At 38.9% G+C, this 13,515-nt stretch overlaps 3 protein-coding genes across 6 annotated transcripts in view; all 3 read right to left on the bottom strand.

Moving 5' to 3' along the window:
- Positions 1–13,465, bottom strand: part of LOC111345087 (uncharacterized) — a 28,138-nt gene extending 14,673 nt beyond the window's left edge. For all 3 annotated transcript variants that reach the window (XM_022952347.2, XM_022952348.2, XM_022952349.2), the window contains exon 1: positions 13,264–13,465. In XM_022952347.2, coding sequence (XP_022808082.1) covers positions 13,264–13,321 — 58 coding nt within the window. In that variant the 5' untranslated portion in view covers positions 13,322–13,465. The remainder of the gene's footprint in view (positions 1–13,263) is intronic.
- On the bottom strand, positions 23–4,434 carry LOC111341247 (uncharacterized). 2 transcript variants are annotated; one of them, XM_088746868.1, is made up of 4 exons: positions 4,267–4,434; positions 2,821–3,835; positions 2,126–2,329; positions 23–1,688 (listed from the first exon to the last, which is right to left on the bottom strand). In XM_088746868.1, exons 1-4 carry the CDS (start codon positions 4,432–4,434, stop codon positions 196–198), a joined length of 2,880 nt encoding a protein of 959 aa, XP_088602994.1. In that variant the 3' UTR covers positions 23–195. The 2 variants fall into 2 exon arrangements, with proteins under 2 accessions (XP_088602994.1, XP_088602995.1); XM_088746869.1 differs by having other exon boundaries at positions 2,126–2,239.
- LOC148741837 (uncharacterized) lies at positions 8,433–13,243 on the bottom strand. The gene is made up of 2 exons (XM_088746877.1): positions 10,656–13,243; positions 8,433–10,504 (listed from the first exon to the last, which is right to left on the bottom strand). The coding sequence occupies exon 2, from the start codon at positions 10,390–10,392 to the stop codon at positions 8,743–8,745; it is 1,650 nt and encodes a 549-aa protein (XP_088603003.1). The 5' UTR covers positions 10,393–10,504; positions 10,656–13,243; the 3' UTR covers positions 8,433–8,742.
- Positions 13,466–13,515: the final 50 nt, after the last annotated feature.

Raw genomic sequence — 13,515 nt, 5'->3', positions numbered from 1 at the left:
CTGTACCTAAACCAGCCATACATAATTGTACACGTAATTTTTACTGAAAAAGTAATCCTAGGGTATTTTTATTACTCATTGTTGACAGCATGCTGATAACTATTCCGTCAGATAATTTTTCTGACTGCGGGATTTTGTGTTGGGTTTGATGACACTCACATGTGCTTATGTAAGGTAAGGGAGACATAAATACGGTTATAAGTGTATAGTGATCTTCCAGTGCTTTAACAATTGTCTACACAATCGTAGGGTCTTGTACAGGTTGCATCCTTTCTCATCTTTCTCAATATCATCCAGAGTTGGCTCTAAACAATCATTTCCGGTTGTGAATAATTTTTCCCATTCTTTAAATTTTTTTGTTACTTCTGAGTGCTTTGCAAGGACTTGCGACTGCACATAAGCTAGTTGAGATTCATATTTTTCCTGCAGAGTCTTACTGTTTAAGTTTTTTCGAAGATTGTTTCTAGCACTGTCAAGTTTCTTTACATCCTCTGTCTCACCAATAACTTTAGCCACATTTTTGGCTATAGTCGAGTATAAGGAGGATGTAGATAAATTGGGTTCATTGAAAGTGTGGCTGGTCTCATGGGTTTCACCAGTAATTGGTAACTCTTCAGGTTGCACTGTAATCACCCCTGTCTCTTCTTGATCTTTCTCTAGTTCCAACCCATTTCTCTGGTCACCCTGGCCCAAAAGGTCCTCTCCCACTTGAACAAGAGCAATCACTCTTTCTTCTCTTTTGTCAGTTTCATCTTCATCATCTTCACTGTCATGATCCATTAGCCTGCTCTCTTCTGCATAATCTTCACTTCCAACTCCATTCAATTCTTCATTTCTGTCACTCTCTGTTTCACTTTCGTCTTCATCTTCATCATCCTGCAGGAAGCCAGTGTGAATGATGTGGTCAAGCTCACCCCTTTCATCAAATACTCTGATAGCATGGTGAGGTATTTGAATATGAGCTGATGATACACACTTCTTCCAGTTTTCTTGAAGGTATTTACTCTCTGACTTCAGTGTGTGGGAGCGAAAGTGGTGTAAAGGTGGAAGGGTGTGCACTTCTCTTCGAGTTTCACAGGGGGAAGTGACATCAAAGAATTCAACACCTTTAGCAACATGCCTCCACCAAACTCCTTCTCCACACAATAGGAAGTCAGAAATGCGCTCCAGGTGTGCTTGATAGGCGCTCTGGTATTTAAGGATGATTCTGTGGGGGATGATACTATTTTCTGGTTTTGGCAAGCACTTGGATAGTTTCCCCAGTCGTGACTCCTGCTCTTGAATGGCACTTCGTCGGTTGATTTCACCTTGTTTCATTTCTGCTTGCATCCTGATCAGGCCAGGGGTGATGATCTCTCCAGGTCGTCTGCTTGATGTTGCCAGGGATATACTGGCAAAAGTGTTGAAATGGCGCTCTTGTTGTTCAGTGTTGGTTGACCTGGAGCAGATGATGCGATGTTGGATGGGTGCATGGCACACCAGTGAGTGCAGGTAACGGCCATAGAATTTTTTCTCCGTAAGTATTATAGGCTTTCCAATAACCTCCTCACATGCAATAGCATGAAGAAAGGTTTGATTGTGAAGCCTTAATACATTTTTTTGGCATCTCTCTTGTACCTTAGCATACAGAATTTGCATGATTTCTGTCATGGTGTCCAACAAGAGCTGTACCTTCTCATCGACAAAACCTATGAAGGGGAAAATAATAAAATATAGCTATAAAAACACTTGATTAAAAATAATTTTGATAGAACTAAAGAACAACTTTCTGTAAGTGGGGAGTACAACATGTATTAACAGTTGTTAACTGTTCAACTTGATGATAAAAATAACTTAGCAGAACAGCAGTAATTAAGCACACAGCACAACAGCTGGTTACTTTTGAAAAGTAACTATCTATAAGATGTCAATGTAATGTGAAAAATGCGAAATTTTTAGAGACTTATAATAACATTTTCCTGATTCTTCTGCCAATTTTAGTCCAAACTGGTCTGACCTACCAGGGGTGTGTGTTGGGAGGTGGGATAATAACAAAAGTATTATTGTCAGGACAAATTGAATATTTTAAGTATAAAGTTAATTAGGACCTCAGTCTATATAACTTCAAAAGTAGAACAATGTTCACCTCTCAACTGTTTTGCAAGCACGATACAGATCTCACGATAATCTGAACCACGCAGTTGGTCTTTTGTTCCAGAAACTAAGCTCAGTGTCTCCTCACACAACTTTTTCACATCATCTGAAAGGTGGGCAGAAATTTCAGTGATGATGTTTGAGATGTTTTCCTTCACATCATGTAATGGTTCAGTGGGAAGGACCTCATACATCCCTGTATAGTGAAAGGAAATAAGTAAAACCAAAGAAAATTAATTTAACTGGATTTTATAAATACATATAAATTTGGTTATATGCTTGGGTGAAATATGAGTGTTTTTAAACTGCTATTGTGAGGTGTTGCTTTTACATGTACAGTATGTCCTGGTCCATGTTAGGAGAATCAGACCAATTAATTTTGCTTTTACAATCAATATTGTTTGATACTTGTCAGTAAGTTCAATTTAATGATAAAAGTTTTTATTGTCCCTATGAGTAGAAAATGATACAACATGCACATGATGCTTTGCAAAAAATTAGATTTCTCCTTAATGATCAAATGCACATAAAAGTACAAATTGTTTAATTTGTATTAACCAGCCATAGAGCCACTAGTCCATGAATTTAACATACAGTAAGGAGAGTAATTCTCCTTTATGGTAAAAGATAACTTTATAATAACTTTGTGTTATGCTAGTACTGTAAATATTTGAGTTAATTACATACCTAAATGAAGATCCTTTATGCTTCTTCCTTGATCCATGGTAAACATTGCTGGTACTCTCTGTATACCACCAAGATGCTCTTTTAGGATGATCTGCAGATCCTTCTTGTAGCCTTCATCACACAATCCACGTGCTCTACATTCCCTCCGCAGTTCAGCAACTGACATATCTTTGAATGGTCTGATTCCACCATTTCTTTTTGCTTTTCCTGCGGGCCCTGCCAGCACTATGTTTTGCCGATCTGCTAGAGACAATTGAGGGCGTCGAAAACTGTATGTAAGGTCACGATACCTTCGTGAATCTCCACTACATCCACTACAACCAGCATTTCCTCCCCTCTGCTCTCCACTCTCAAACTGCTGCTCTGGGCCATCTCCATGGAAGAACCGCATTACATCATTCACTTTAACTCCATCACTGGTTTCTACTTGGTAAGGAAGGTAATCAAGGCATTCTTGTCTGGTCTCAACATATGCAAGCTGCTCAACCTCTTTTGATCCACATCTCCCAAGAATATAGAGATGAGGCCTTTCAACAGTTGCTGCTACATCAACATCTCCATACCCTCTGGCCTTCATCTCTTCAGGGGTGTAGAAGAAGGCAGGATCATAAAGGCACTGAATAAGGTACAATATGTGACCATGGTTCAGAATGGTTGAATTGTCTCCCCAGATCATGAGATGCCTGGTTCTCTGGAACTTGATGAGCAGTTCTTTTCTTTGGCTTGCTGTTAAATCCTCCCGGACATGCTTGTCACATTCACCAATCTCCATCAGACATTCTATAACTTTCTCATCTGACATGTCTTCATAGTGAGCATCAGAATAGGCACGCACAATGCCAAGTTGTTCGCATCTCTGAAGCTCTCTCTTTCTGATTTCAGAGAGAGGGATCTTTCTGGCAGAAACTGTAAATTCCACTTGTTGAAGGGTGCCATCACTCTTCAGAACAAGCTTTTTATACATCCTAGGAACAACCAGCTCACCAATGGTATATTCTCCTGCATCCAGTTTGTCCTAGTGAGAAATACAGTGAAATGACTCTATGTGCCTGTCCTGTATTTAAATTTTTTTTGAAAAGCATTTTAATTACAATTTGCTTCCTTCATAATAACTTAATAAGCGCATAACAATCTGGTGGTAGTTTACATCTTTTTTTGTTTGATGTAGAGGGTGGGAGAGTACATTTATGGCCACATACACTACATGTAAACTTGTGGAAAGCATTGTACTTGTTTTAATTGTCTGCACGTGAACTACTGACAGAAGTACATAATATTTTTGTACTTAATAGCTGCATTAGTACCAACAAAAATTTATTAATTATTACAATACTAAGAGGTCACCATCATTGATAGTCACAAAAAAAGACTCTCTGGCTGCATTGAATAATTTTCTCAAGGATTTTAAACACATTTTTAGTTAAACTTCAGTCAGACAAGATTTACCTTCAGTGTGTGTTTAATTTCTTTGTTTGTTCTGGGCACAGGAACAGTGATGTCTCCTCCAACCATCCTGTTCAGTCTCCGCCTTGGAAGGGACTGATCACCTCTTCGCAGCTGCTGGAAACGCTTTAGGTCTACTCCTTGGTTTTCAAGGTACTCTTTTACCACCATATTTCCTAGCCTTAGATCTGCCAGACCATATCTTCTTGCAAGATGCGAATAATTGATCTAGGAAAAAATTTATGGTATGCTAATAAGCAATCTTAAGGCTGTTTTATTTTAAAGAATCAGTGCATTGTTACTAGACTTCCATATTTTTTCCAGGGCCCCCTACAATTTCCATGTACTTGTATGTGTATCTACATTGTATTATTGTATTTATGGTAGATGTAAGGAACTTCACTGTTTGTGTTAAATGCAAGTAACCTCACCTTGTCTCCTTCTTTCATATTTGTTACTTCTTTCAGGAGGTTTTCTTTGTCGAAGTCGACCTGATGTGGCGGTGGAGAATGGCGTTTTTTCTTGCTAACTCCAAGATCTTCCTGTCTCTTCCGTTTTCCAACCCTTACAGCTGCTTCCTCCATTGTCTCAAAGTACAGAGTGGTCCTTTGTTTTTCCCGCTGACTGTAAGACTGCCTCGTGCTCAGCATTGTATCTGCGTCACGTTTGGACCATTCCTCTTGCACTTTCTGCTTCTCTTGACGTGCTCGCTGTCGACGTTCGCGTTTCTTTTGTATTTTGCTTTTCTTTTGCTGTAACTCGAGCTCGGATACTTTAGTTTGAGCTTCAGCAAAGCTAACGTTAAACGTTTTCTGAAAGTGCCCATTTATTTTTAAGTAAATGTGTTTTGCGGCCGTTTTTATTGCTTTTTGGGTGGGCTTTACTTTTTTGTTTGCTACGTTCCTATTTTCTACAAGGGCTTCTTGAACTAGCTTTTGCGGCGTGAACCTGACAGTGTTCGGAAAGAGGGACTGGATGGCGAAGTGATGTACTTGGCAGGCATGACAGTGCGACATAGTGTGTTCTGACTTCTGAGAATCGGGTAAACCGTTCCAGTTTGCAAGCGAAAAGTACTTGAGGTATTCAGTTCGGCTCCGAGAGTTCATTTTTCGAAATGAATCATAAATAATTCTTGCCTTTCTCAGATATGTGGACTTGTCAACGGCGAAAATTGACTGTGCTGATTCACCTAGCGTTTCTTGGTAGTTTCTCCATCGCTGAACGGGATCAGCCTCCTTCGTCGTCCTTCCCGGTTTATGGAAACTTTCTTTAACGGCAACTCTTGAAAATCCACAATTAAATATGAGAGACATCGTTTGCTTGCCAAGTCTTCTTCCTTTCTTACTTGTATCGAACAATTTATCTTGCTACGGGATGAGCGCGCGCTCTTTACTTTCGAAAATTGCGCCTAAACCAATAAAGTATTACCGAATTCAAAACCATTAGAGATAAAGTTACTAATTTATTTTAACAAAAACCGCGTTTTTTACCCGCAGGTTTAAGAGAAGAGAACGAAAAGCCCTTATTTTTTATTGACTTCTCTCCTTTACCACAGGTCGTTGTAGCCCTACTCGTAATTCACCATTTCAGACCATTTCAAATTAAAGGGAAAAAAACACGTAGGTTAAGCAAGGATTCTTGCTCCATTTCCTCCGAGTTTTTGTCTTCCGAAAGCCCAAGATAGCAAATCTTATGGGATTTGAAATAAGCTTTTCTTTCGACCTTAAAACTTAGTTCGCCATGTTTTGGCTTCGTACCCTGGCCTTGTAAACGCATTTCTCAAAAGTAATTGGTTGATTTAAACCATGGCAACTATGCCAGGGGAATCCTCGCGTGAAAATATGGCGGCTGGAACACTTGAAACGCTTTCTGCGAGTTTCTTAACTTCCCACCACTAGTTAAGATTATTTAGTTGTAGTATTATTCATTTTGGACTCCACCACTATCACTTTCTTTATTTCTAATCAGAACCTACAGTTACATTTCTTATGTTTCGTATAAATTTGTGTTAAGATCACGAAATCGGTACTTAAGTTGACTCAAGCAAACGCGAACAATTACCTGTTAAATATTATAGAAATATTGTGCTCATTCCGAGTGGTTTAATAGCGTTTATCACTACACTGATATGAATCGGAGGTTTTTCTGTGATTGTTGTGAGAGCAAGTGGTGGGAATTTGTTGTGGAAGGCACATAGCTTTTTGGCGCCGAAATTAGTGGTTTTTGCAAGTATCAAATTTCATAACGTTTTTCGGACGATAAACTTCCATCCACTAGGTGAAGGCCTAACGTTTGGCAAAGTTTTATGGAAATTGGCCACGTTTTAAAGAAGTTATAGTTAAACTTTGTCAAAACCGTGAATATGGACATGGGAACCAGGCCTTAATCCACTTGAGTGAGTTTAATATGAAACCAAAAGGAATGCAGGTACGGTCGAAGGGTATAGAGATACGATCCAATGACCTGGAGTAACGATCCAAAGGTATACACCCTATGCAGAACGAAATGCGTTTAACTTGAAAACGAGGCTAGTTGGGCCAAGTAAATAAAAATGGCCGCCTGATGTGAAGGGCGCCAGGTTTTGAAAATGCCGCAAAACTGTTGCGTGCCAAACTGTACCAAAAAGAAGTACAGAACCGAAAGTGGGGAGAAAATTTCTTACTTTAAATTTCCGGACGACACTATCCTAAAAAAGCGTTGGCTCCATGCCATTCGTCGAGACGAAGGAAAAGAGTTTAGAGTCAGCGAAAACACGAAGGTCTGTTCTCGTCATTTTAAGCCCGAGGACTTGGTTAAAGCTGTTGGAGGTCAGCGTGTTTATGTGAAGGCAGGGGTAATTCCATCTCGATATTCGTGGTCCAAAGCAGGTTCTCCGAAAAAGAGAGCACCTCCAAAATGTCGCAATATTTCTTCTATAACAGGGTGTTCAAACAAGGAGTTGCAACAATCTCAAAGTCAAAGTCAAACAACTGCAAATGCAGCTAAAGCAATTTTTGAAACCTGTACTTCATCGGCAGCTATTAGTTATCCTGATGTGGAAAGCAGCTTAAATTCGTGTGGAGATCAAACAGGTGAAGTTAAAGAACTTGTAAGTATTCGAGGTTTTGAACTCGAAAATGCGAAGTTAAAGGCTGAAATAGAGGTATTAAAACGCCAGTTGAATCTTAAAGATTCCCGCCTTTTTCAACCACGCAATTTTACTACCGACGAGGACATTGCCTTTTATACTGGATTTCCTAACTTAGCAACATTTAATGCTGTGTTTGAATTTTTAAATACTGGATCGAAAGGAGAAAACATCAGGTACTGTTCATCAAAAGAAAGAACTGTCCAAAAGGAGTTTTACGATGGTGGAAACGATGAACCAGAGGGATGTACTAGCATAGGTAGACGAAGAAGCTTAGAACCCAGAGAGGAGTTCTTCCTTGTTCTGTGCAGACTGAGAAGAGGATTTTCAGAAAAACATCTGGCTCACTTGTTTGGTATTTCACAATTGACAGTAAGCAGAACTTTCCTTTCTTGGATTAATTATATATATTTAAAATTTGGTCAAGTATCTATATGGCCTAATAGGGAGGTCATAAGAGCTACAACGCATGACAGCTTTAAAGAGAAGTACTCTTCCACCCGTGTAATAATCGATTGTACGGAAATAAGATGCCAAATGCCTTCCAGCCTTCTGTTGAATTCCAAACTGTTCAGCTCCTATAAGAACCATGTAACTCTAAAAGGCTTAGTTGGAATTGCTCCCAGTGGAGCTATAACTTTTATCAGTCAGCTGTATAGTGGAAGCATTTCCGATCGTGAAATTGTTGAACGAAGTGGTTTCCTGAAGTTGAAGTTTGACAATGGTGACACCGTGATGGCCGATAAAGGTTTTACAATTGAAGACCTACTCCCACTGGGTGTAACCCTAAACATTCCCCCCTTTTTAGGTTCCAATAGCCAAATGACAGCACAAGATGTTATCAAGACTCAAGAAATTGCTTCTGTTAGAATACATGTTGAACGGGCTATCAACAAAATCAAGAATTTTCACTTATGGGATAGTGTTGTACCCCTCAGTTTGTTTGGGGTAGTAAACCAAATGTGGAGTGTCTGTGCCTTTTTATGTAACATTCAGGACCCTCTCATTTCCACTTAACACTGAGTTAGACAGAGCTCTGAGGTACACTACAGAATTTCAGTCAATTTAATAAATGTAAACTTCATGATATCTCTCAGGTTAACTATTTTCTAAACCAACTAAAACTAAGGATGTGATTCGCTTGCTTTCAGTCCCAAACACTTTAAGATGTAAGTTTTACATGTAGTTCCAAAGATCTTAAAATCAAATAATAAAGAGGTACTAAACTTACAAAAGCTTTATCCTCAAAGCTATCTTATTATGCAGACCATGTTGGTTTAAACATATCCAGTTAGGTATGAGACACAATTCTCTTTACTCATGTCAAGATTAGATTGTGGTAGTTAACCCTTCTAGTGCTTACTGAACTCTACAGAGGCTGGTGCTATGAAATATTCAAAATAGCTGTTCCTTAGGCCTTCATTCAATACTTCCCAGAATTGAGGATCAATTATGATCCTCTCTATACTTATGCCTTTGTTAGTATAGATAACAAAGTCACACCAACTTGCTCTTGTAATACCTAGTTGACCCTGTATCTGGAAGTAGTACTGATGCCCCCTTTTCAGCCTTGGCTTTCCATTTACATTTTCTGCAAAGAAACTTTCATCTGCACATGTTTCTAAGGGACTAACATGAAATTTTGTGTAAGGACATTTAACCTCTACCAACCCAAAAGGCTTGCTACAGCCTCGGTCAATGACCTTGCCATCTGGTGATGCTGCTAAAAAGGGAGAGGCCATACTGACAACAAGACCACTTTTGAACACTGAAACTGGATTCCTTGTTGAAAACATATATTTTTTATACTCCTTTAAGGCTACAGGCTCGTAGGTTTTCCCATGTGCAGTTTGTTTGGCAGTAAATGGTTTGGGATGAAGCAGATTGTTTACTAGAGTGTCATGATTCCTTTGCCTTTTTAAAATTGTATAGAAATTAGATGCTGTATACCGAAATTTTCTTTCTGCCTGCCATTCTTCTGATGCTACTTGTTCAATTGTTTTCTTCTCGATGGTATTAAGCTTTACCTCATCAACAATCAAATGTTCCAGGAGTGCTTCCTGGCTGCTTATTAAATCATCTGGCTTTTCATATGGCTCAGATTGTTGCAAAGGAAATGGAGGATATACAGAAATAGCATTTTGTTCATTATGACAGTCTACTCTTGGCATTGAGTCAATATTACAGAAAACTTGAAAATTAGACTCTGTGAACTGTAACTGGTAACTTGCATAGGAGCCACTTGGACATTTTCCAAATTTTGTTTCCTGTAAGTTGGTACAACCAGTAGACATAATTTGAGACAGGGAAAACTTAGGGTTGATCTTTTGAAGTTTGTCTTTTAACAAAGCCTCATCAGATGCCTGTGTACCCAAATTTTTCCTAGCTTCATACAACAAGCACCTTACTCCACTATCAGGGTTATATTCTGCGTCTAAATTCACCTTTTTTACCTCAAGTTCCATGACAGGTTGGAGCTTGATTTTATCCCCTCTTACAGGCCTGTGCCATAGTTGTAAACTTGAAGTGCATGCCTTAGCTTGTGTCATATCAGAGTCATTTTCCAAGTCCTTGATATCTTGACAACAATACAAGCTGAACTTACAGAGTTTCATCATAACAGCCAGCACATGATTGCAAAAACCAACAGTGCCTGCTACACATGTACAGGAGGCATATTTAACAGCTCCAGTTACTAAACAAAGTGCAACTTGTAATTTATGGGGTGGCTCATTTTTTTTGAAACTATGGTAACACAAGCATTTAAAAAAGAAATACTGGTCGTCACTTGCGCAAGTTAAGTCCTTCAGATATTCATCAACAAGAAATGTTTTTGCCTTTTTCATGCTTGTTGGAACCGCATGGTTCTGTTTATTTTTGTCCAAGTTTTTTCCAGATTTAGAAATATGTAAATCCATCTCTGCCCTTGTGAATAATGGCATGCGTTGCAAATTTGTAGACCATCCAGCTGATGGAAATTCAACAGTTCTTTCCTCAGGCATCGCATCACTTTGAGCGAGTTATTCTTGTCTCTCCTTCCGACGCGTGTATAACAGATTTTTATCGGGATCCACAACATCTTTATCACGACCAGACGCAACATATTCAACAACTCTTTAAAATGAAAAGTTGAAAAACTATTAATCATTTCATCAACATTTCATTTCGAAAAGTAATTCCTAAAATCCTTTGATCTTCTTGTACGATATTAAAATCTGTTTAATTCTAAGAAGTATCACGCACGACTGACAAATACTGTACTTGCCTTTTCGCCAATTGTTCCTTTGTTTTTAACCCCTTTGCTGGATCGCCACGACATTTTAACCAAATACGAAGTTCATCTGATTTTAGAGCAGTAGGATCTCTTCCTTGAAGCGATGCTCCTGGGATATCTTCCTCTGTAAGAATCTGAGAAAGACGGCTACTTACAGAGTCATGAGCGGCCATATTTTTAACACGAACTAACAAGGCCCAACTAGCCTCGTTTTCACGTTTATCGCTCCCAGTCTCTTCTCGTTATGCATAGGGTGTATGCAGTTACGTTCGAATGGCACGGAGGTACGATCTAATGACATGAAGGTATGATTTAATGGCCTGGAGAAATGATCTAAAAGTCTAATGGTAGGATCCACTGGCATGAAGCAAACAGTAAAATGGAATTAAGGCTATGGTCTCATTGCGTTTTAGTCCAGAATCCCTCTCCATAGGAAGGACACTAAGTGCGTAATTGACAGTCACAGATTTCACAGTCTACAAGTTCGAAAGAAGAAAACGAAAAACTTATTCGAGAGCATTCAAACGATTCCACTTCGCGCTTGCATAAACGCACCCTTCTCCCCCTCATCTTTGTTTGTCCTCTGTACAATATTCGCATCACACTAAGGCGCACAAAGGACTCAACTACTTCACGGTTAGATACAAAGTGAAAATTTGATCGAACGAATTCGGTTGACTGCAAACGATGGAGTTGTTCGGCTTCATCAATGTTTTTTTTTTTTTACGCATTTGCATCTACGTGTTACAATCGAAGACAAAGCGTAATTTGCTCTGTAAAAAAAGGAAATTGTTTTACTATATGACAGCCTTATGTTTTGCGAGGAACCATCTCTTCGAACAACACCTTCAAGGAAACGTTCACTTTGTCTCAGCTGAACGAATATTTAGACTGACTGTCCATTTCCAAAGGCAACCAAAGCAAATTTGTCAGTCATACGGTTCATTTACTTGCGAACTTATTAAGAAACGTATGAGCGAATCGTTGACATTTTGAGTTACTGTCGTTGTTTTACAGGTGCGTTTGTAGTGAAGTCCTTTGCTGCTTTCAGAAATGAAAGAAAAAACAAACAGAACGAATTAAATAATGACTCTTTTCGTTCCTCAAACGGACCATGACAACACTGAAGATTCCCTTCACATGTACATATTTCTGGCTACAAGAAAAAGGGTTGTCACATAATTATTGCTACATCAAACCGGTAAGCTATTAGCTCCTCGTTAATAACTTTCACACTCTTCGAACAAATAATCGAAGGCTTTCCTCGTCTCTCCGTCTTTAGAAAAGCAACCGAAATATTTGGTATGTGAACAACGTTTGTGTTCCACTTGACTACCAAGTTTTAACAAAGTCGGGAGAACAAAAGAAATACAATAGCACCTATTTCTAGTTCAGAGTTTTAAACAAATGTTAGTCATTTTATCTTCACTTGATCGACTTTTGATACAGCTAAGGCTTCAAAAAGGTTCGGTTTCCTTTTTTTAAAGAAAACATGAATTCATAACTTCCTCTTATGGTGTTCCTTAGGCACTTGGGGATTCAGATTCTTTTGATTCCCTATTGTCGATTGAAAGGGCCATTGTTGCTACCGAAATTTCCCGAGTGAAATCGTTGATGAGACAGATGTAATGTTAAGGAAACAGGGCTTTTATACGCAAGCGCGAGTTAATTCAACTTGATTACGATTAAATGAACATTCATCAAATTTGTCAGGAAAAAAAGTCGTTGTCGCATGATTGAGTGTGGTTTAAAAGATTTTTGAGATTGAGTGTTTTCTTGACAACAAATTTTGCCGACCCCTTAGGAGTTACACTAATTGCATCAACGCCAACCACAAGAAGCTACGGAAAGAAAGCGAATTTTAAATATAGGGAAACACTACAGGCCGCGTTTCGGCTTCGGCGTTAAGATTCATTTCAGTCAACAATGATACATTGTAAGTAGTGGAACGTTCTTCACTCCTCGAGGTGCTGTTGAAAAAGTTTGAGGAAATTTACAAGCTTCGAAAAGCATCAGAGATTCCGATGGAAAATCAACACTTTAGCTTTATTGAGAAAAGTTCACAGCGTGACGGCACAACTTCCCATCGTGAATTAATAATGCCGTTTGTTTCAACACTTCGATGATACTGCTCGACAGATGGCCGCTCGTAAATTCAAGGTACAGCACGCGACTTGGTTCATCGACTTCTCTGATATTAGTTAAAATGCATTAAACCAAATGCGATGCAATAAAACCAAATGCGGTGGAAAAAAGTATATTAAAGTGAAAGTAGCTCGATTTAAAGTGATCAATTTCGACGTAGCAGTTGACATAAAAATACAGTACGCCTTCAACGAAATCATTGTGCCGTTTCATAACCTTTGTAAAATCACGCATCGCTTCGGTACAGTATCAAAACCACCTTTTCTCTTCAACAGATAGCGATTCAATGACAATGTAAATATTCTATCAATTCAACATAATTCTAGATGATGCAATCAGCAGAATTACTCTCAAATTCGTACCAACCTGTGCGAGCGACGAATTATCTCTAATTTGCCGGTCTGCTAAAAACACGAATAATTTGGTTACATTAGATCTATTATGTGCTTCTCACCTGCGAACAGGATTAAATTCACTACCACAAACAATGGTAATCCTCCAGCTCTTGCCATAATGATTGAAATGCAAACGGTAGTTACAGACTAACAGACGTCTTGTTGCGACGTGAGTGGTAATAAAAGGTTGCGTTATGTGTGCGTCACTCCAATCCGTCACGCAAGATTGATCGAGCGGATTGACAACATAAACACGCTATTACAATACAAAACTAAGAGTTAACAAGGTTTTGTGTTAAAAAGAAAAGTAA

Source organism: Stylophora pistillata, chromosome 1 (assembly GCF_964205215.1).
Source record: "Stylophora pistillata chromosome 1, jaStyPist1.2, whole genome shotgun sequence".
In the NCBI taxonomy this organism is placed as follows: domain Eukaryota; kingdom Metazoa; phylum Cnidaria; class Anthozoa; order Scleractinia; family Pocilloporidae; genus Stylophora; species Stylophora pistillata.
Note: the sequence above shows the minus strand (reverse complement) of the source record. Positions and strands in the feature narration are given on the sequence as shown.

What these genes read in the sequence shown, in the direction of transcription:
- LOC111341247 (XM_088746868.1), bottom strand. Translation starts at nt 4,434, where the DNA reads ATGGTGGTAAAAGAGTACCTTGAAAACCAAGGAGTAGACCTAAAGCGT. An exon ending in AAATTAAACACACACTGAAG is followed by an intron (nt 3,836 to 4,266) that starts GTAAATCTTGTC and finishes ATTTCTCACTAG; the next exon opens with GACAAACTGGATGCAGGAGA. An exon ending in CATAAAGGATCTTCATTTAG is followed by an intron (nt 2,330 to 2,820) that starts GTATGTAATTAA and finishes TTCACTATACAG; the next exon opens with GGATGTATGAGGTCCTTCCC.
- LOC148741837 (XM_088746877.1), bottom strand. Translation starts at nt 10,392, where the DNA reads ATGCCTGAGGAAAGAACTGTTGAATTTCCATCAGCTGGATGGTCTACA.